General features: G+C 43.3%; 1 protein-coding gene across 1 annotated transcript in view; it reads right to left on the bottom strand.

The window, feature by feature from the left end:
* The window catches only part of LOC142660508 (serine/threonine-protein kinase Nek11-like), a 158,654-nt gene that overhangs the window by 16,747 nt on the left and 118,077 nt on the right, over window positions 1–23,830 (bottom strand). Inside the window, exons 10-14 of the mRNA XM_075837130.1 lie at window positions 23,240–23,315; window positions 21,377–21,413; window positions 5,248–5,336; window positions 2,401–2,461; window positions 919–1,003 (exon numbers count right to left, since the gene is read on the bottom strand). Of these exons, the coding sequence (XP_075693245.1) occupies window positions 919–1,003; window positions 2,401–2,461; window positions 5,248–5,336; window positions 21,377–21,413; window positions 23,240–23,315 (348 nt within the window). The remainder of the gene's footprint in view (window positions 1–918; window positions 1,004–2,400; window positions 2,462–5,247; window positions 5,337–21,376; window positions 21,414–23,239; window positions 23,316–23,830) is intronic.

Raw genomic sequence — 23,830 nt, 5'->3', positions numbered from 1 at the left:
AAGTGTTTTGATGTTTTACCAAATTTGTAGCGGTTTTTAAAAAAATTCACAAGTCGCATTACCTTTATAATACAGGCTTCTTTTTGCTTCTATGAAATTATGGCGAGGCATTTTTTGGGCTCTGGGACTAACACTAGATTAACGTCAATAGGACATAAGTCTATCCTGGTAACAAAATCCCTTTATAGAGCACCTTCCACTAAAATAAGAAATTAAATAAAACATGAGGCCCAATCGGGGACATATTTCTGAGTCATCCTCAACCACTATCATGGTCCTCTACACACTAAACAGATGCTGGGGGACAGTAGATCTTAGTTCCTGGAAGTGGTCACATACTTTTCGATATTCATAGAATGGCATACACATTGTTATAATGTAACCATACACAGCAACGGTGGTTTATATGCCCTTCAACGTATAGGAAAAGCGGACCGACAACCCTCATGGTAAATATGGCTGCGAGGAGTGGTTGTCACTCAGCATCTATTACCACATAGGAGACCAAGATAACTCCTGAAGACCGTATTGAAAGACAAGAAAACGTCTCGGGATATTTTCTTTTTTTTTTGGGGGTGGGGTGTTCTTTTATCAAAAGAGTTTCAAATATAACACTTTTAACCCTTTATTTAATATAATTTATTGAATGCACAGGATGTGCTGGATATTATCAGACTTATTGTCAGGCGGCGTAGCGATAGGAAGAATAGTCGTATGTTTGCACTCTTCTTGTGACACTTTTCCCTCACTGTCTTGGTTTGCTGCTGACTGTGCAGTTCTGCGTCTTTCTGCTGATATGTCTCCGGTACAAGGGCAGCTAATCTGCTCCTCACACAGGCCCCTGTGGGATAAATAGGTCACTCTTGTTTTTCCTACTAGTTCCTTTGATTCCATCGGCCCCTCCACATTTATTCTTACCGTCTAAGAAGCGCAATTTCCTGCTCGCTGCAGACAGATACAATTGTGTCCTCTAAAGCCCAAAGAACGGAGTCCTGGATTTCAGCTGCGGAGAGATGGAGAGACAGCGCGGTTGAGATAACAATATTGAGCGGCGAGAGAGCAAGAAAGACAGTGAGAGACATCAGAAAGTGAAGAACTAAATGTAAATGGAAAAACGAGATGCGGTCGGCAACTTTTAGGAAATAATGAATTTTGTTGAATTGTGTCTTCTAGCCTCCGAGGTGGGTGTACCTATAGGGGCCAATCTCCAAACCTGCCCACACATAGTGCAACCTGGTCACTGGATCTGATCATTATACGGATGCATCATAATGTAAAAGAGCGAATAGTGTAATGGACTATACCAATATATAGTACATCACCAAACGACACAATGTGCAACCAAAGACTACACCCTAATGTACAACCGATAATTATATCACAATATACGTTGATACATAGGAGTTGAAGAAAACTAGTAGGTCATAACATCTGCCCATTGCATTGTGTATGGTTGTCACATCTCTTTTCGACACTACCAAAGCCGGTCAACGGGCAGACTAAGCGGTTGGGCAATTAGGTATTGCCCAAGGGCATAGCAGCTGTGGGAGCCAGAGTCCAGTAATCCACTGCCTTAAAGGCATGAAAACAACCCCTGTCCATATGTCCTACGTGAAACAGCGGCTCCCGTTCTGGTCGACTCGAGACATCCTTGTATTAAAGAGACGGCCTTTCATCTGAATGGTCACTATGTAATACTAAATTTCCCCTGTAGAGGCCACTAAAGGAGAAATGTCTGGTTGGGGGTGCTGGTAGCAGGACCAGGGGCGATTAGTAGTCTCTGATGAGACAATCCCTTTAAATCCTACATTTTTTAAAACTGTTTTAGATATCCATTTACATATAGAATTAATCTACATAAAAAATTGAGTCACTTTGTAAATATATCATGAGTAATTGTGTAAATACATTGCATTATTTATCTTGTACTGATCCTCAATTAAAGCTTGGATTATAGTTCAGTGCTGTATTCACAATTCTGCTGGCTTCAGAGCCGAAATCTAGGCTTTTCTGCTTATTTGCATTCTGGGATGTACAGAAACTGTTCAGTAATCTGATGTAGACAAATACTAACTGTCCCACTGTATTATAGGAGCTCATCTAAGCGGTTAGGGGTGTATCAGATGACAAACCGGTGACCGTTTCCACTAAAAACCTGCAGAATCGTGAATGCAGCTCTGAATGTTAATACAGACGGTTACTCAGGATTAGTATAAAAAATAATACAAAGCATTTACAAAAATTATTAATCTTTTCATGTAAAATAGTGATCAAAGCTGAACATAGCCTCATAATTTGACCTAAAACCTATCAGAAATTAATCTCAACGTACAATTCTTAGCATTCCTTTGAAGAAGAGAAATTGAAAACAGATAGAAAAGTCTAAAAACAGCAACTTACTGTCACTGCTGGAGTCCAGGAATCTCTGCAGGCAGCTCTGGTAGGCGCTTAATGTACTGCTCTATGAGAATGAAATGAACCTTAGAAGAGGATCTGACACAAAACATAAGTCACAAACTGAAAACCATTCCACCTACCTAATAATAATAATACAAAAAATTAAAACCATTAAAAAAAATTTAAAAATAAAACTAATAATAATAACAATATTATACAGTAATGCTAAATACATACAATAAAAAGGTGGTTCGGTTTTTATGCACGTTTATTACAATTATAAATAATATGAAATAATTGTAGCCATAGACTTGAAGGTGTTGTATAATATTGGAGAAAAGTGTCGCTAATATCCCAGAAAGAGCGCCACTCTTTCCATAGGCTGTGTCTGGTAATGCAGCTCGGTCCAATTCACTTAAATGGGGTTCAGATGCAACACCAGACACGACCCTTGGACAAGAGTGGCGATGTTTCTTTGAAAAAAAAGGCCCTTTTTTTCTTATCTCAGACAATATACATTATATGGACACTTGACCATCACACCTATATGAGCTTGTTGTACATCCCATTTTAAAACCATGGAAGTATTAATATAGAGTCTTCTTTTGCAGCTGTAACAGCCACCACTCTTCTGGGAAGGCTTTTAACAAGATTTCGGAGAGTGTGTGTGGGAGTTTGTGCCCATTCATCCAGAATAGCATTTGTTAGGTCAGACACTGATGCTGGGGGAGAGGGTCTGGCTCGCAATCAGCATTCTAGTTCATCCCAAAGGTGTTGGATGGGGTTGAGGTCAGTACTCCGTGCAACCACTAAAGTTTCTCCATACCAAACTCTCTAAACCATGGCTTTATGGAGGTTGCTGTGTGCACTGGGGCACAGTCATGCTGGAACAATATTGGGCCTTCCCAAAACAGTTGCCACAAAGTTGGAAGAATACAATTGTCTAAAATGTTTTGGTATGCTGTAGCATTAACATTACCCTTCACTGCAGAGACTAGCCCAAGACTTCGTGGCGTATTTTACAGATGTTATTTGAGCAGTTTTTAAATGAAGTCAATGAAAAACGGCTCCAAAAACGTCCCAAGAAGTGACATGAACTTCTTTGACGCCGTCTTTTTACGCGCCGTCTTTTGACAGCGATGCGTAAAATTACACCTCGTGGGAACAGAACATCGTAAAAGCCATTGAAAGCAAAGGGTAGATGTTTGTAGGCGTAATGTAGCCGTTTTTTCAGCCGTAATTCGAGGCGCAAAACGCCCGAATTACGTCTGAAAACGTGCGTGTGAACATACCCTTATAAACAGCCCCAGACCATTATCGCTCCTCCACCAAACTTTACAGTAGTCACTATGCATTCTGGTAGGTAACGTTCTCCTGGCATTCACCATACCCAGACTCATCCATTGGACCGTCAGATAGTGAGACGTGGTTCATCACTCCAGAGAACATGCTGCTCCAGTGTCCAGTGGCGGCGTGCTTTACACCACTCCAGACGACGCTGACATTGTGCCTGGCTCTGTACGTTCGCGTGGTCTACTGCATTATAGCTGAGCAGTTGCTCCTAGATGCTTCCAATTTACAATAATAGCACCTACAGGTGATCGGGGCAGATCTAGCTGATGAGAAGTTTCACAAATAAACTTGTAGCAAAGGAGGCATCCTATGACAGTGCCATGTTTAAAGTCACTGAGCTCTTCAATATGACCCATAGGGTGGCTGAAGCTCCCAAACTCACTAATTAGGAGGGATGTCCACATATTTTTGGCCATATAGTGTTTTTTAATCACAATGCTCATATATTCCAACTTCCACCTACTCACTATAGCAGTAACATTTTTGAACTTGTACATCTATAATCCTAATAAGACTCCATTTGGAACCCAAGTATATTGGCCAACTTTTTGAGAAGACCAACCCAATATAGATCAGATTCTGTTATATCTTTATCATAGAAGATCATTTTTACTGCAATTTTGGGTGATCACCTCTAATGGTTTCACTCCACGTATCTTAAGCATACAAAAGAGGCAATTTTTCCATTATTGTCAGGCAGTAGAGGACTGAGCAGTTCAAGCCCAAGAAGCGTGCTGAGGAGGCTACAAGCCCTCCTCTACCCCATACAGACAATAGGACCAAGAGGTGAACCCCTAGTTTTATTAGGATCTAAACCCAAAAAAATCCAGCTCCACATGATAAAATGTGATCTAGTTGGCGATTCATTCGTTTTCTGGGTACAGGATTTCAGGGGTCTAACTATAAAAATGACTATTCACAAAATGAGTATTGAAAATTATAGTAATGCAGTTGTCATGGTGATGACAGAATTCGCTGCTCAACCAAGGAAAAATGTCCGGAATAATCTTATCCTCTGATCTGTCATCCGCTGTTGTCTTAGTGCCATTTGTAAGTCGGCAAATGACATTTTACAGATGAAATTAGGATCACCAGCAAAAAATGTCATGATAATTACTGGCCCACAGATTTATGTATATTTCATTGGTTATGCTTTTGTAGTCAAGGGACAAAAGAAGAGTATAATATCATATAATATAATAGATGTAGTGAAGTGCTCACCGACAAGTCTATAATTGAGATGATCCAACCTTTAAAAGTGTTGTATGAAATTAGAAAAAAAATTTGTCTGTTTTTTTTCCCCGGAAACAGTGCCACACTTGTCTATTGGCTGAGTCTGGTATTGCAGCTCAGCCCCATTTATTTCTGTCAAGTTGTTAAAAATTATTTTCCATTCTTTCTATGTTAGGTTTGTTTCTAGGAAAGCTGGTTGAATAACTTTATAACCCGGTTACAAGCTCCCACAGATAAATATATATCAGACTTGCTAATACTCACCTGTTGTTCTGATAAGGGCAAAGAGATTGAGAGAACTGAACCATCAATGGACCCTCCTTCCTCACTGTCCTCCTCCTCACTGGAGAGGTCTGTGAAATACCAAAGAAAATACAGACCATGATCCATACAGTATAGTAAAGGCAAGAAGAGTTCTTAAGTATTGCTGCGCAGACCATGCGCTCTTCTAACCCAGCCGAAAGATTGGTTATTGATGAAGCCCCTTAGCAGGTGTACCTTTGAACACTGTGTTACAGTTCATACATCGAAAAGTTGAGTAACTCTGTAAATGCATTGTATTACTTATCTTGTACTGATTCTGAATTAAAGCCTGTATTATACTTCAGAGCTGCATTCACAATTCTGCAAAAACCAGAGCATAAATCTATTCGCATTCCTTGCTGGTTCAATTTCTGCACTGCTTTAATTATTTGCAATCCGGGAAGTGTCCTCTGATATACAACTAACTACCTTATGCATAGGAGTTCATCTAAGTGATGTGTCTTGCTTGTTGACTATTTCCAATGACAACCTGCAGAATTGTGACTGCAGCTCTGGAGTATAATACAGGCTGTCAGTTTGGATCAGTATTAGATAAGTATTGCAATGTATTTACCAGGTTACTCAACTTTTTTCTTCCTCTTTATATTTCACAACTGAACTAAGAGCGAATAGTTTGTGGGTAAAAATGTGACAACCTATAAACAAGTATAATATGTACATACCACAAAGATGGCCCCTATTGCTATGGTGCCAAGGGAGGGGTCCCCTAGTTATGGCAGGCACCTTTTCCCTTCTCTGTGTACGTTGTACTCCGGGATACCCTACTTCACAGGCAGCACAATCTTATCACATTGCAAGGAATAGAAAGAAGGGATGTGAACAAGTGCCATGCCCACCTGCCCTGGTATATAGGGGAGATTTATTAGTATATTGTAATGGCAGGAAGGAGGTGAAGGGAAAGTGAGCCCTAATCTACCCACCGCCCTGTCCCTGCCTACTTGCAACGACCCGCCCTAGGCGACGAGGTACAACTGGGCGGCGGTCCCTACGCTGTCTAAGTGCACAGGAAAACAAACAGGGAACACGCAGGGGAAGGGGCAGTAGCCACGGAACGCCACGAGGAAACGGAGCGGCGAACGAACAGTCAGGACCAGGACGAAGTGAGTACACCCGAGCGGGCACGGAGACAGAAGCAAGCCAGGGGCAAAGCAAAGCAGGTCAAGCAGAACTGCAGCAAGGCAGAAGCACGGCAGAAGCAGGCTGGAGCAAGCAGCAGTGGGGCCAGGAATCCAAAAGAATTACAAGCACTGAAGGAGAGAACAGGGCAGGTAATAAAGGACAGGGGGCGGAGCTAACTCCGACAGACCAGGCCGCGATAGGCTCTCCCACTCCTGAGCCTGCCACCCTGGTTGGTGGGAGATGGTGTCAGTCGAACAGGTCTGGCCTCAGGTGTGGACTGATTAATCCCAGGAGTATACCTAGATGAAGTACCTGGCAGATCCCTAACAGTACTCCCCCTTTTATGAGGGGCCACCGGACCCTTACTAAGGGGACCCGGTTTAGTGGGGAAGAGAAGGTGGAACCTCCTGATCAATACCGCAGCGTGAACATCCCGGGCAGGTACCCAAGTCCTCTCCTCCGGCCCGTATCCTCTCCAATGGACCAGGTACTGGAGGGAGCCCTGGACCATCCTACTGTCCATAATCTTGGCCACCTCGAATTCCACCCCCTCAGGGGTGAGAACGGGAACAGGAGGTATCCTCGAGGGGGACCAGGACGGGGAGCAGCGTTTAAGGAGGGAGGCATGGAAGACGTCATGTATGCGAAAGGATGGGGGGAGCTCCAGACGGAAGGATACAGGGTTGAGGACTTCAATGATCTTATAAGGTCCAATAAATCGGGGAGCAAACTTCCTGGACGGGACCTTAAGGCGCAAGTTCCTGGACGACAACCAGACCAAATCCCCGACGACAAACCGGGGGTTAGCAGAACGTCTACTATCCGCCTGAATCTTTTGTGCGCTCTGGGACGCCTCTAGGTTCTTCTGAACCTGGGCCCAGACAGTGCACAGTTCCCGATGAACATCCTCTACCTCAGGATTATTGGAACAACCAGGGGAGACGGAGGAGAACCTTGGGTTAAACCCGAAATTACAGAAAAACGGGGAGACCCCTGACGAGTTACTGACCCGGTTATTCAGGGAAAATTCAGCAAGGGGAAGGAATGAGACCCAATCGAATTGACAGTCAGAGATGAAACACCTTAAATATTGTTCCAGGGATTGGTTGGTCCTTTCCGTTTGGCCATTAGTTTCGGGATGGAAGGCGGAGGAGAAGGACAGATCAATCTCCAACTTTTTACAAAAAGCTCTCCAAAATAAGGAAACAAATTGTACCCCTCTGTCAGAAACGATATTGACTGGGGCCCCATGGAGACGCAGGATGTGTTTCACAAACAAAGAAGCTAACGTCTTGGCGTTAGGTAGCTTCTTAAGGGGCACAAAGTGGCACATCTTGCTGAAGCGGTCGACTACCACCCACACCACCGACTTGCCCTGAGATGGAGGCAAATCGGTGATAAAATCCATGGAGATATGGGTCCAAGGTCTCTGGGGAATGGGCAAGGAACGTAGTAGGCCCGCAGGTCGGGACCTATGGGTTTTGGACCTAGCGCAAACCTCACAAGCGGCGACGTAAGCCCTAACATCTTTAGGCAACCCAGGCCACCAATAGTTTCTGGTAATGAGGTGTTTGGTGCCCAAGATGCCAGGATGACCAGATAGAGCGGAGTCATGGTTTTCCCTGAGTACCCTCAGCCGGTATTGCAGGGGAACAAACAGTTTGTCCCCAGGGACGTTCCCGGGAGCTGCACCCTGATCAGCCGCGATATCAGAAGCTAAATCAGAATCCGTGGCAGAGACGATTATACCAGGGGGTAAAATACAAGCAGGATCCTTCTCGGAAGGAGGATTGGCCATGAAACTACGTGACAGAGCATCAGCCTTAATATTCTTGGACCCAGCCCTATAGGTAACCAAGAAATTAAATCTGGTAAAGAATAGTGCCCACCGAGCTTGTCTAGGATTAAGCCTCCGGGCCGATTCGAGGAAAACCAGATTCTTGTGATCCGTAAGGACCGTTACCTGGTGTCTGGCCCCCTCCAGGAAGTGCCGCCACTCCTCAAAAGCCCATTTAATGGCTAGAAGTTCGCGGTTGCCAATATCATAGTTACTCTCCGTGGGCGAAAACTTCCTAGAGAAGTAAGCACAGGGGCGGAGATGGGTGAGGGAGCTGGTACCCTGGGACAAGACGGCCCCCACTCCCACCTCGGAAGCGTCAACCTCCACAATAAATGGCTCCTCTTGGTTGGGCTGAATCAGCACGGGGGCCGAGATAAAGCACTTCTTGAGAGTCTCAAAGGCCTGAACGGCCTCAGGGGGCCAATGGAGGACATCAGCACCCTTGCGGGTAAGGTCCGTAAGAGGCTTAGCGACGACCGAGAAGTTGGCAATAAATCTCCTGTAATAGTTGGCGAACCCTAAAAAACACTGTAACGCCTTGAGGGAGGCAGGTTGGACCCATTCCGCCACAGCTTGAACCTTGGCAGGGTCCATGCGGAATTCATGAGGAGTGAGGATTTGCCCTAAAAATGGTATCTCCTGTACCCCAAAGACACATTTTTCAGTCTTAGCAAACAGATTATTCTCCCGAAGGACCTGGAGCACCTTCCTGACATGCTCCACGTGGGAGGACCAGTCCTTGGAAAACACCAGTATGTCATCAAGGTACACAACAAGAAAATTACCCAGGTACTCTCTCAGGATTTCATTAATAAAATTCTGGAAGACAGCAGGGGCATTACACAACCCAAAGGGCATGACCAGGTATTCGAAATGACCCTCGGGTGTGTTGAACGCAGTTTTCCACTCATCCCCCTCTTTGATGCGGATAAGGTTATATGCCCCCCGTAGATCGAACTTAGAAAACCATTGGGCTCCCTGAACCTGATTAAAAAGATCCGGAATCAAAGGAAGTGGGTACTGGTTCCTTACGGTGACCTTATTCAGGTTACGATAATCAATGCACGGCCTAAGACCACCATCCTTCTTCCCCACGAAGAAGAAGCCAGCACCTACAGGAGAAGTCGAGGGGCGAATGAAACCCTTGGCCAGGCATTCTTGGATATACTCCCTCATAGCTTCACGTTCAGGACAAGAGAGATTAAATATCCTACCCTTAGGAAGCTTGGCACCAGGCACCAAATCGATAGCGCAATCGTAATCTCTATGGGGGGGCAACACCTCGGAGGCCTCCTTGGAAAACACATCGGCGAAGTCCTGAACAAACTCAGGAAGCGTGTTTACCTCCTCCCGGGGAGAAATAGAGTTAACAGAAAGACATGACATAAGACATTCATTACCCCATTTGGTGAGATCCCCAGTATTCCAATCAAACGTGGGATTATGCAACTGCAACCAGGGAAGGCCTAAAACCAGATCAGACGATAATCCCTGCATCACCAGTACAGAGCACTGCTCCAAATGCATGGAGCCAACCAGGAGTTCAAAAACAGGAGTATGCTGAGTAAAATAACCATTAGCAAGGGGAGTTGAGTCGATTCCTACTACAGGGATAGGATAAGGTAAATCAATACAAGGCATCTTTAGAGACATAGCAAATTCCACAGACATGATATTAGCAGATGAGCCAGAATCCACGAAAGCACTGCCCGTGGCAGACCGGCCAGCAAACGAGACCTGAAAGGGAAGCAAAATTTTATTGCGTTTCACATTAACGGGAAATACCTGTGCGCCCAAGTGACCTCCCCGATGATCACTTAGGCGCGGAAGTTTTCCGGCTTCTTATTCTTGCGCCTGGGACAGGTGTTCAGTAGATGCTTGTCGTCCCCACAGTAGAAGCAGAGACCATTCATTCTGCGAAACTCCCTACGTTGTCGAGGGGACATGGAGGCCCCGAGTTGCATAGGTACCTCCGAGTCCTCCGTGGAGGGGCGAGGAGACGGGACCTCGGGGGGGATCGCAGAAAAGTCAGAGGGGAGCACACTGAAGCGTTCTAGCTGACGTTCCCTGAGACGTCGGTCAAGTCGTACTGCTAGGGCCATAACCTGGTCAAGGGAGTCAGACGAGGGGTAGCTAACCAGCAGATCCTTCAGGGCGTCAGATAATCCTAACCTAAACTGGCACCTTAGGGCCGGATCGTTCCACTGAGAAGCTACGCACCACTTCCTAAAATCAAAACAGTATTCCTCAACCGGTCTCCTACCCTGACGTAAGGTCACCAGCTGACTCTCGGCTAAAGCAGTCCTGTCAGTCTCGTCGTAAATGAGTCCGAGGGCAGAGAAAAAACGATCAACAGAGGAAAGTTCAGGGGCGTCAGGAGCCAAGGAGAAGGCCCACTCTTGGGGCCCTTCCTGGAGTCGGGATATGATGATACCCACCCGCTGGTTCTCGGAACCTGAGGAGTGGGGCTTTAGGCGGAAATACAGTCTGCAACTCTCCCGGAAGGAGAGAAACGTCTTACGGTCCCCTGAAAACCGGTCAGGTAACTTGAGGTCGGGTTCTAGAGGTGAGGTGAGGGGTACTACTAAAGCAGCGTCACCCTGATTGACCCTTTGGGCCAGGGCCTGGACCTGTAGGGAGAGGCCCTGCATCTGCTGGGTCAGGGTCTCAAGGGGGTCCATGATAGCGTCAGCGTAGGAGAAATGGTAGACTAGGTAAGGGCTTGTAATTATGTAATGGCAGGAAGGAGGTGAAGGGAAAGTGAGCCCTAATCTACCCACCGCCCTGTCCCTGCCTACTTGCAACGACCCGCCCTAGGCGACGAGGTACAACTGGGCGGCGGTCCCTACGCTGTCTAAGTGCACAGGAAAACAAACAGGGAACACGCAGGGGAAGGGGCAGTAGCCACGGAACGCCACGAGGAAACGGAGCGGCGAACAAACAGTCAGGACCAGGACGAAGTGAGTACACCCGAGCGGGCACGGAGACAGAAGCAAGCCAGGGGCAAAGCAAAGCAGGTCAAGCAGAACTGCAGCAAGGCAGAAGCACGGCAGAAGCAGGCTGGAGCAAGCAGCAGTGGGGCCAGGAATCCAAAAGAATTACAAGCACTGAAGGAGAGAACAGGGCAGGTAATAAAGGACAGGGGGCGGAGCTAACTCCGACAGACCAGGCCGCGATAGGCTCTCCCACTCCTGAGCCTGCCACCCTGGTTGGTGGGAGATGGTGTCAGTCGAACAGGTCTGGCCTCAGGTGTGGACTGATTAATCCCAGGAGTATACCTAGATGAAGTACCTGGCAGATCCCTAACATATATGCCCGCTACAGGAGGAAGGCTTATTTTTAATGTCCGCTAGTCTCTACTACTCTTTATATGTCCCTGTATACATGACAATCTGTCTTGTGTTTAATACATTGCGAGCTTTAACTAACATAAATATGGGATTGGAGCTTATAAGCATTCTGCATTAAATGTCCTTGGAAGGAATTTAATGACGTGACTCTGTTGCTTTACTAGGAACTAGAAAAGAATAATATCATGGAATAATATGATCTCAATAAGATAACTGGAAAACATGACAATACTTGGCATCCAAGTGGATTTTCATTGCGATTATATATGTAGAACGGTTTCTGCTATTCAAAGTGAGTAGGTGGAAGATGGAAAGTATGTGCATTGCAATTAAGATATATATTGTATCTCCGATGGTCACCCGTTTCCTTATCACGACCTCCATGTAATTATTATATTCCCATAACAATACAAAGAATAAAACACTTTAAATGACAACTTCACGAATGATATCAGTTTCTAATTAGAGACCATATGGCCAGTAAATATGTATACACTTGAAAGGTTTTTCGGGACATTGATTGGACAATGTGGGAAGCTATTAGCCACCATATCTCCATAAGGAATTCTTCTCATTAGCCAACCCCATAGCCACATCACTAGAAAGTCAAATAAACTAACCTGGACTCTATATGAACATATAACCTTCACGTCACCCTGCAGAAAAGAAGTTGGTTTCTCAGCCCAAGACTAAGTGAGCAACAAGTCATTGAAAAAAATAGGCCTAAGCCTTTTTACTATAGTCTGTGGGATGTCTACTTTGGAAGATCCCTACTAAGGGTCCCTTACAATAAAAATATCATGGAATGTCCCCCTGCTGGGAACACCAGCGATCAGCTGTGATCTGTGGGGAAACCCGGCAGCAAGTGTTCAATTTTCCTACAGCGCCACTACAGGGGAAATTAAGAAATACACAGTGTATATTCAAATCAATGGGTAGTTTGTGTAATGCAGAACAGGAGGGGTCCTCCAGAGCGAAAGGTATTTTTTGTAACCGCTCTCCACTCTGGCCAAGAGATGAGGATCCTGAACAGAGGAACCCCCTCTATTAACTCAGAATTCTCTAATGGGGGTTATGAAAATGGGTTTTCTAAACTTGACAACCTCTTTAATATGCCAGAGTGGGCAATGGAATTATGCTGAAGTAAATAAATATAGTTGGCAAGGTCCTTGAATTTTACTGATAAAAGAAAAGTGAAGTTTGCATCCCGCTCAGTTCATTTCATACTAAGGTGCTCCGGGCCATATAATTTAATTGAGATTTTCTTCCTGGAGCGCAGTGTATACAATAACGTACAGTACATAGGTCGCCAGCACTAGAGCAATGTAAGGAATTATGTTTGCTTTCCCACATTATTACTTATCAATAATAAATGTGTCTATATTGCTGAGGTGTTTCTAGTTTCCTGTGCAGCTTAGAGATAGTCAGACATTATATGTATATATATATATATATATATATATATATATACACATACACTGACCGTCGGTAATCCTTGTCTGTCCTTCCCTATTGGATCATAAGCTAACTAGCGGAGGATTACCCACCATAAAGGGAAGTGCAGGAACTCCACTGCAATGTTAAAAATCTATCCTGTTTGGGAGAGGAGTTGATATTTGCAGAGAGGGTCACAGAAAGAAAAGAAGACAACCTAAGACAGAAAAAGAGTTACTATAACGGAGTAGGAGACAAATATTCATAGGGGCTGATACGTATCCATTAAACGAATGCAAGGGAAGCGTTCCCGATGGAGACAAATTGATGCGTTTCCCACTGCCAACCATATTCTTGCCATTTTTATCCATAAAGTGACTAATCCTGCCAATCACTATGGTCAAACCTGTTATTTTTATGATTCTCCATGATGCAGATGTGCTTGCCAAACAGGGGCATAGCTTTAAGCGGCATTGAGGTAAAAGTCTCACCCGGACTCTGGTGCCTAACCGGTCCAAAGGCCTCTCTACCACATGAAGACATCAGTATTATAAATGACACATGGTAGGTAGTGGGTCTGGTCATAGATTTTGTATTTGGGCCCAATTTACCCCTCTCCACCCCAAGGCCAGTGGCAATTGAAGTTAGACAACAGTGGCCTGAACTTAAAGGGGTTGTACAGCATTAGGAAAATAGGACTGCCGCCTTCCTGAAACAGCGTCACATCTGTCTACAGTTGTGTATGGTATTGCAGCTCAGGTCTATTAACTTCAGTGGAGCTGAACTGCAATACCAGGCAAAACCCATGGACAGGCGTGGCGCTATTTCTGGAAAAAAGCAGCAATACTTTTTGCTAGTCCTGGACCAACCCTTTAAGTGAATAGTTCTAATAGAAAGCTCAATATTTACTGCAATTTCGCTGTAATGGCGACCTTGAGATTTTACATGTAAGCGTCAAAATGGACTGGAAAATGCAGAATCTGTATTTGTGGCTGGAACGACTTCCTTCTCATTGTCCAGACCAATTTCCTGGTGTTATTTGGTTATAGAACATTTTCCACCAGTTATTCTTTTCTTATTTCTCAGGTGGTTTTCCTTTAGGACAGATGTTATAGGACATGTATTTTTCTTTATTTTGGTCATATTAAAGCTTGTAACTGCATTATGGGTAATTTCCCAGTCCATAATATCCCAGATGTAATGTTATTTTATTCTAGCAACGTGTGTAATAGCGTGGTCTCATTACTGAACGATAAGAACATGACAGAGCCCAATATTTCAATGTCTCTACTGTATTAGTAATTCCCTGACTGTGCTTTTCATGTCCTCCTTAATCCACTGCTAGCGAAAGTATAGCTACTGACTAAACGCCATGTAATTGCTATGTTCCTGGTTTGTTTTTCTTCTGTTCTCGGAGGAGACATCAATTACTATTCACTTAATGAGCCCCTGTAGTGATTTCCCTTCAATGTGTCAGCCTGTTATTACCGGACACCACTGGGTAATGTGCCCGATGCCAGATCCGCTGCTCAAACAGCGTAGAGTTGTGCCATGAAAAAAACATGGCAGCCCAAAAACATAGGATCTGTCATGTCTGCATCTAAAATAAGCAAGATGCCAAATATAAGCGTTGTACCACCATTGAATGAAATATAAAATACTACTGGAGATGTCATTGTACGTGACCCCATCCTCCCTCCCGTGGGTGGTGTGGACCTACACAGTCCTGAAACGTGAGCAAAAGTGTGAGCATGGGATAAGAACGGGCATAACCACAGGTGGGTACAATCCCACTGGTGTGTAAGGGGTACAGATAAGAACACCAGCGCTATGAATGGCACATGATAGTTGGGGGTCCCATTACAGATTTTTCATCAGGGCCCAAAGGTTCAAATCACGTCTTAGGGGGCAGGGTGGAAGGGTTGGCATAAAGGCTGGAGAATAGCCTCCTAGAGTGATGGGAAAGGGGGGACAGGCAGTGTTGGGATGAGCAGGTGGGAGCTCCATTTGTGTTATCGGAGGCCTTTACCATATACATATCTGCTCTATTTTGGCACTATGAAGCCATTGAGTGACCACCCACCAATACATATTGATAGTGGATATAGTAAATCTGGTAAGACCAGCCATACACAGTGAGACATGTTCCTCTATCCAGACAACGCTTTCCATAACGTATGGTTCTGACCCTTCCCTTCACATTGAGACGAGGGAAGAATTGCACGTTTCATGGAGATTTTTCAACAAATAGTTTGGCCCGATCAGCTCATCCGGCCAAGATATTGCATTACGTGTATAGATTGATATGAGAACCATTGAAAGATTTTCCCTACCTTCAAATTCCATTGACCTCCATCAACTCCGGACTATCAATACTATAAGACAGAGAACTTGGTACAATACAGATGGAACAACATCCAAGAGACCTCTGCGTCTTAAATAAAATGAGACTAAAATCATATTAGTCTGATTTTCTTCCCTTTCATGCTCTAATAGAGAATTTATTCCATTCCAGACTGTTTGGTGGTTTCTAGGTTGACCCGTCTCACGTAAGGCCATGGGTTCAGTTCATTGCTATTATACAGTGAGATGCCGGAGGTGAGCAGGCTGCAGCATCTAAATTACTACTGAAATTGATATATACAGTATACGTAATCTATCGCATTGTACGATCAGAGTTATTATAGCCCCGGTCAAATAACATGCTGGGACATGTATCAAGCCTGTATTATAGTGCAGTATAACCTGTTCCATATAAATACCATCATCATCTAGAAAATGGAAGATGACTTATTAATGGGACGTTTTGGTCTTTACCCATTACTAGGGTTAACAATGAAGACGGACAGTGGGTTTACTATACACATTACGGTTGCTTCACTTCAATCTATAGAATGTTAAATTGAGTGTTCAGATATCCATGCGATTCCTATATTGCTTTACACATAGGTAATGATCCGCAATGACACATATGGTTTCTTAACTATGAACCCGCAGCTTGAGTCAGTAATGGCAGAAAGCTTCCTAGGACTTGTGATTGGTTTTTCATGGTTTTTTTCCACCCATCATCAAGAAACGACAAGACTTGATGTTGGATTTTTTCGGAGGGCGTGATCAAACCCATGTCGTTCTGATACCCTCAAACACTTTATTTGTGGGAGAGCCCAGCAAATCAATTATTTTATGTAAGGGTACCCCAAAACAGAAGATTATGCTCTCCCAATCCAAAAGCTTTGAGCAATTCCGAACTACGAAAATCTGGGTGTAACTACCAGGGTAGCAGGTATAGCAGCTGATATGGGGCCCAGCAACTCTGGGGGCCCGTTTTCACTCATAAGGTGCAATTGGTGATGACGATGAATATTGGAACCGCAGAGTCGAAACTTGACTGCGGATTACTGGGAGACCAGGAAACGGAGAAGACACATGGTGATCAAAATAACCATCCGTTTTTATATCCTGAACTCGCTTGTTGCAGATGGTGGTCAAGGTGAATCAGGGCTCCATTACTAGTTTAGCTATATGACCCCATGATTTCTGCAGCCATGGCCCAATGCCCTTTTGTTTAACCTTTTTATTTTCAGTGCAACATCCCTTTAATTTTCTGACGTATCTTCAATTTAGGGTATTAGCAATCTACCAACCATAGGATTTCAAAAACGTTGGTAAGGAGGTACGAAAAATGAGCAGAGTCTTTCTTTAAGTCTCAAATCCTTTACATTAATACTTATGAATGATTCAGAGCGCTCATTGAAATCAGGCTGCTTATTTGTAACTTAGTTGGGAATACATTCAAAGGCACTTTGCGTAAATCGAGACATGAAAATTTAGTATGACTTAAAAATGTATCTCATGTGATAAATTTAGGTCAAATATGCTTAGTAGAGCAAATTAATGTGAAGCTACCGAGGATTTATGAATTATGTGTCACCCTCCCAGGCACTTTGTTTTAGCTTTTTCAGATTTATTTTTTTTAATCGACTTCCATGACCACAGCAATTAGAAGAACAAAAGTTTTTCAGAGCTGTAAATAGAGCAATTTGTAAGAAGACCTAGAATTGTCTTTAGAGCTATCCCTGGAATAACGGAAAGAATAACAAAGACACCAATAGACTATGATTTTTCTCTGCACCAGTAATGATCCATTAGCAGCTATTTTGGCCCTATAGCAAAATGGGGCTCCATGCCTATGCTAGTTCATGTCATCATGCCATTTTTGTAACACTACAGTCTGGGCATGTTGATCCTAATACCCAATTATTGCAGAATAAAAGGGACTTGTGCCACCTGTGCCGCGTCCCCCTTCCCTTTTTCGCACTATGCTTGGAGAAGTATATGAAAGCCTAAAGTGGAGTCCCCTTTCTTCAATGGCCCAATCGCTGCTGCCTTGTCTGTCTCTATCGTGTGCATGGCTTGGTTTAGTCTGAAGATTGCAATGGTGGGGAGGTCTAGGACCCCCAACTGATGCCCTTACTTAACGATTGTTGGCACTGTTCAAATAAAAAAATATTGATTCATTGCTATAAAATCTATCTATATAAAAAATGAATACTTATATTGTACTGATCGGGAGTTAAAGTCTGTATTATAGTCCAGAGCTGCATTCACATTTCTACAGGTTGTCATGGGAAACAGTCGATAAACTGGTCGCCAGGCACACCCCTAAAAGCTTAGCTAAGCTGCTATAATGCAGAGTAATGGTTCTTTTTCCTACACTTACTGCATGGTGCCAAATGTAAAGACTAAACGTCCCAGAAGGAAAATCACAGTGTAGACACAGAGCCAGGAAAGAATGCTGTGAAATTTCAGCTATGAAGCTGCAGAATTGTGAATACAGCTCAGGACTATAGCACAAGCTGAAACTCAAGATCAGTATAAGAGAAGTAAAGCAATGTATGTACAAAGATACTCAATTTCTTATGTGGATTAATTCTCAATGATTAACACATTTTACAGATGTAGAGATAATATTTAACACAGAACTGTTAAATGTGATGATGCAATATAACACATCAGCGATATACCTCTGACTACAAAATACAATTAAAAGTAATCTCTACTGACAAAACATTGTAATAACCTACTGCTAACTCATGCCAAATCGTCTTCCAATACAGCAATTAAGTCACGAAACATTATTAAAACTGACTCTGAAGCCATATAATTAGTGGATCGGTGCTGTATATTACTCGTTTGTTGAATGCCCCTATGACTTGCTTTAATTTATTTTCCCCCTTTAACTCCAAGTTTGTTACCTATCGAAACCTCTTCCTGGCAGAGGGTTAATATGACCGAGTGTAATTATCTTTAATTGGTTATGTTGGTCCTACCAGACCGGTTTCTAATTAACTTCTGAGCTAGATGGAACAGCAGAGCTGAGTGCAGATCCCTATACAAAAGACCCTTGTGTTATAGTGCAGCACTAGCCAGCAGGAGACTAGTAGTATGTATTGTTCAGCTCTGCTAGATATAACGCTCCGCATTAAGCTGTTCTCAAGGCTTCACAAAACTGCACAATTATTTTGTCAACGTATGGTAATAAAACCAGTTTTATACACACCGCCATGCTGACATAAAACCTATACCATCACTAATGTTTCAATACATGAACAGTATGTTATATCTTTAATTTGCCAAAGACGTAGCTTTACTTAATTGTGACAAGTACAGGGTGGAAACGTATTTGTAGTACATGCTAAGTGGTACTATGTATGCAGATGTGACGTATGTCTGAATGAAATCTCAACGAGTCTGCAATATAAGGGCAAAGTCAAAGTCAAATGGGGCATTGGGCAGGGCAATTATTTGTCCCATTCTTATTCCATAAAACCAGCAACACCCCAGCCCTTCCGCCCAAATATCTACATCACTTACTATTACAAAAATGAACGGTTTATTAAAATATAGGAAGCCAAAGTCCTTGCCCAACCCTGCGGAACATGCTCGGGTTAAAACTCTGTTTGAACTCCTCTGCGTGGGCACTGGCTCGATGCGTCACACACTATCCAGACTATACTCCCTACTGATCTCCCCATCTACCCTCTCCACACCCACATATTTGCTACGGTGGGAAAGGGACTTGGGAAACATGCTCTCGGCGGAACAAATAGATAGGATATACACGATGACACATAAATCATCCATGGCCAGCAGGTATCAGGAAGCGGCTTTTAAAATTTTAACGCGCTGGTATAGTGTGCCTTCCAGATTACATGCTATGATTCCGGCGGTCTCACCGCTGTGTTGGAGATGTGGTGACCAGGTGGGAACGATACTACATGTCTTTTGGGAGTGCCCACGGCTGACTGCATTTTGGTCAGAAGTGTGGCGTATCACCTCCAAATTCACGAACTTCCCGCACCCGTGCACACCGGCCTTCTTCTTGCTCCATCTGTGCGAGGTCGCGTTGTTCTCATATCGTCGCTCTGTGGTCCGCCATCTGGTGAATGCTGCCAGGGCCTGCATACCAGCGCTGTGGAGACAATCGGCTGCGCCGTCGCTCAGCATGTGGTTCGATAAGATACAGGAGATCATGAGGATGGAGGATCTTAGGGCTTCTATGAGAGGTACTCACGCCAAGTTCATCAAGACTTGGTATCATTGGGTCAGGTTTCAATCATCTTTGGAATTCAGGAATATCGTAGCCTCTTGATTTGCACATCAGACATGACACTTAACAACGGAACTCGTCCCTTCCGTTCCCTCCTCTGTCGTTCCTCTTTTCTCATTTCCTTTTTCATACTTTCTTCTAAGTTATGTTTCGCTGTGGGCCTTAATGCATGTCTGCAGGTTCAGGATGCAGGGGATTAGCCCCATTTATTGCTTGACTATACTCGGTTTGTACATCTACCATACAGGATGACCACATATGCCGGCCTGTGTGCCGAAGTACTATATGGTTGCATATTCTTTTGGCATTTAACGTGATATGTTTGTTTGTAAAAATTGATAAATAAAAGAATTTATAAAAAAAATATAGGAAGCCAAAAAGTGTTGGCTTCCTTTATTCATTGATCCCCATCCCGGTGACTGTAACAAGCTGCTAAGTGTTGTCATTGATTCTACCTAGATGTCTAATAGAGATCTATACTGGATTCCCTTTTCAATGGGACCCTATATAGGGCTCTAGACCAGGGCTTCTCAACCTTTTTCTACTGAGGTCTCACCAACCAGAATATGGTGATGCCTGGGCCTCAACATTGTTTGAAGTCAATGGCAAAATTAAAAATACATCTACATTTATCTTTTATTTGTCTTCTGAACCAAGTATAAGATTAAAATAAACCCAAAAGTAGAGGATTAATTTGCCAATCCGATATTGGTGCAATTTTGTTGTCAAAAATGCCTCCCCAGCAACTAGTGGATGCATCACCACCTCACAATCTAAGAAGCACTGCCATAGACTACTGCCAGAAAGTCATAACATTATGTGATTGTCTGGATGGATAAGGCTATATGGGATGCGAAGATAACTGTATTATATAATAACATTTAGTTTTGATTTTTATGATGGGGACTGTTATGATGAGTGGCTCTACTAGTCATGTATGGTAAGACACTGTATGGGGGTCACTAGTAGTTATCAGAAATTTGTGCAACTGTGGATATAGATGCTTGAAAATGGCACCACACCTTGGGCAAGACATCTCCCTTGACGCATGGTTTCCAGGATGAATTCTTGCCCTTAGACAATTTCTCATTGCTGATGATATATATGAGAACAAGAATGGCCAAGGCTCTGCTATTTATCTCATGATTCCAAGTCAGCTGTTAGTTGGCGAGACGCAAATGAGAAAACTGATGCCAGTAAGGGTCAAGGCTGGCTGAGCATCATGGGAGATATAGATCAATGGCAGTAGGTTTGCAGCCTGACTCGAATGTCATGGGAGTCATATATAATCATAAAATACTGTGCAGTGGTAGGCTTGCTGTCTGGCTGAGGATCATAGGCAACATAGATCAGCACCACCAGATATAGTAGCTTGCAAAGTCTCATGAGAGGTGTAAATTTATATTATAGATGTACTGCAAATCATGAAAAGCAGGAGATTTCCAAGGCCAAGAACTACATAATATTAATGATCACTATTAATATTATTATCAGGAGAGATTTACAGAATATTAAACTTCTGATGTGAAGGACATAGCATAAGAGACGTAGTTCTACAGTACCTGGAGTTACATATTCGGACCTCTGTCATGGCTGTGGACGATGAAAACATCTCGATGACCATAGTGGTAAGACATTTTTCACTGTTCCTTTGGCCTTAGAGATCAAGAACCTCAACACATATCAGTCAGTAATGTTCATCCCATTGATACTCACCTTTCGCATCTTGATTTCTGTCCTCCACCCAATGGACCTGTGGAAAAGGGGAAAACAAAATTGAATTATTTTATTTATTTCTGTTATTTAAAAAATGCCAACATATTCCTCAGCGCTGTACAGAAGTTGTTCTCAGATACTATCCCCAGTGTTCTGACAATCTAAATTCCCTATCTGTATATTTTTGGAGTGTTGGAGGGGTCAGAGTATCCAGAGGTAACCCATGCAAACACGGGGAGAACATACAAACAATGCAGATTTTTTCCTTGGTCGGATTCAAACCCAAGACCCCAGCAACAGTGCGAACCACGGAGCCAGCAGGCTACCCAAGCAAAGATATTTGCTTCTTTAAACTCGATCTATTCATTTCTCATGACCATAGATGGTCCTAAGTGGACCAGGAACGATCCAAGAGTTTCCAGTAAGCTTGGAGAAATATGGAACACATCATTATTCTAGAATAATTCTAGAATATTGCAGCTTGAGTTACATTGTAAGAAAATCATCTTGAAAGGCTCATAAGTTTAGGTTCTTGATGGTGCAGAACTTCATTTTTTGCTTGCCCAAACATCATGATTTCCTCATGCCATGTACTCCACAATGTTAAAAACAATATCAGTTCTCATCCAGAGCTATGATTGTGCTTCAATACTTTTATAAATAAAATAAATTTTCTTGTATTTTTCTAATGCTTCTATGTGTAGCCTCATAGGACAGCCCATCTAGCGGATATGGGGCTTACAGAGAAGAGAAAGCTTAGGTTTTCTCCATCCCACACTTCATCTAAGGTGTGAAGCTATGGGAGGCACTCTTCCTTCCTTCTCCACAGACAATGAAACTGAGGGTGAATTGGACCAAGGGTAATAATGGGAAGAAGGAGACAGGGGGTGAGTTCTAGGTCATACATAAGAGGGCACCCATTTTGCTACAGGGTCACCCTTTCACTCCATGTGGCAGTGATATATTTACGGTGACTGGTCATGTCCACTTCAGTTATGGAATAGAAGGCCTGATAAGTAAATGACCCCCCATATTTTTACTGTTGAAAACGTATTTACTTACCCATCAACCTATCGATGTTATCAATGTTTGTTGGAATTTTTAGGAATCAAAAAAAAAGAATGGTGACAAATACAATCACCCATCCTTTTATATAGCTTTATATAGTAATCTGTTGCTGTAAAATAGATTGTTTTGTAATCCATTTTTTGGTATATATGTTCACATAATGCTGAACTCGGGCTGTATAAATGACTGTTGTACGGGGGAGTATTATATTAATATATTTTTCAAGGAAGTTCTGTGTCAGGGTGACATTATGTAGCAACCATGGCTATTACACATTCTACCGTTTAATATGTCCCAGCGCTGTTGAATATACCTGGGGGACAGATTTAATTATTTATCATTGTGTATATCAGCAGGGTAGAGCTGCTTTATTTCCCTTCTGCATGGTTCCATATTAATCTGTGTCATAATGAAGATGGAAATTCATGGGAGTAAATGGATGGATTTAATGCATTTTTCAGCCTTAATGTGTATGATGAGGATAGTGGAGATAAGTATTAGTGCCCACAATCCTTTGCTGCAATGGGGTTTCTGCATGCTGAGAAATTATCCAGTAGGATTGCATGGAACAAACCATAGAAAACACAGAGCCCCAATGTAGAATGATGCCCCTGGCCCATCCAAGTGTTCTGCATTGAATTCACCGGGTTTAACAGGCTTTGCAGGAGCTTATTGGCATCTTCAAGAACAGACAAGATGGCAATGCATATTGGCCAGTCAACCAGAGAGCTGGGGGGCAGAATTTATGTCCTCAATTTCATGCGTCCAGTTCTAAGGCAACGGGCATATACTCACTTCATCCCTGGCTTTGTATCTCCTGTCTTGTTCGATCCTCTGGTGGTTTTCTTCATAAACCCGTTCAACTGCTCTTCTACAAAAGGAAGTCATTAGAGGTCACAATTTGTCCCATTGTACCTTTTACTCTTTGTCAATGGACATTTGTTTCATGCTCGCTTGTACGTTATTCATTATGTGATATCAACGGGACGTTGGGGCTATCCTAGTTATAATGCGCGTTGCAAATTATCTTCTTTCTCGACAGCAAAATATCAAAAGTAGGACATCATGAATATCATGGAATACTACTAAGAGAGATTATAAATGTTCAACTAGGGGAACCAGCAAAAGTGGCTACAAAAAAACATGTCTTCTGGACCGCTACTGTTGGAAGACATGAGGGCAGTGCCATCTTTTATGGCTTGCCCATTGCAACCGAAGGTAAATCACCATAGTCCTTGTGTAATGTACTCACCTTGCCGCCATCACAATGAGTCTTTCGGCAAGGCTAGCAGCGATGCTCTGTCCTTGACTACTCTCTCGGATTAATCCCTGTGCCGCATACTTGGCTCTGCTACATTTCCCTTACCGAACCCTGGATTGCCTGAC

This window comes from Rhinoderma darwinii, chromosome 9 (assembly GCF_050947455.1).
Source record: "Rhinoderma darwinii isolate aRhiDar2 chromosome 9, aRhiDar2.hap1, whole genome shotgun sequence".
Taxonomy (NCBI): Eukaryota; Metazoa; Chordata; class Amphibia; order Anura; family Rhinodermatidae; genus Rhinoderma; species Rhinoderma darwinii.
Note: the sequence above shows the minus strand (reverse complement) of the source record. Positions and strands in the feature narration are given on the sequence as shown.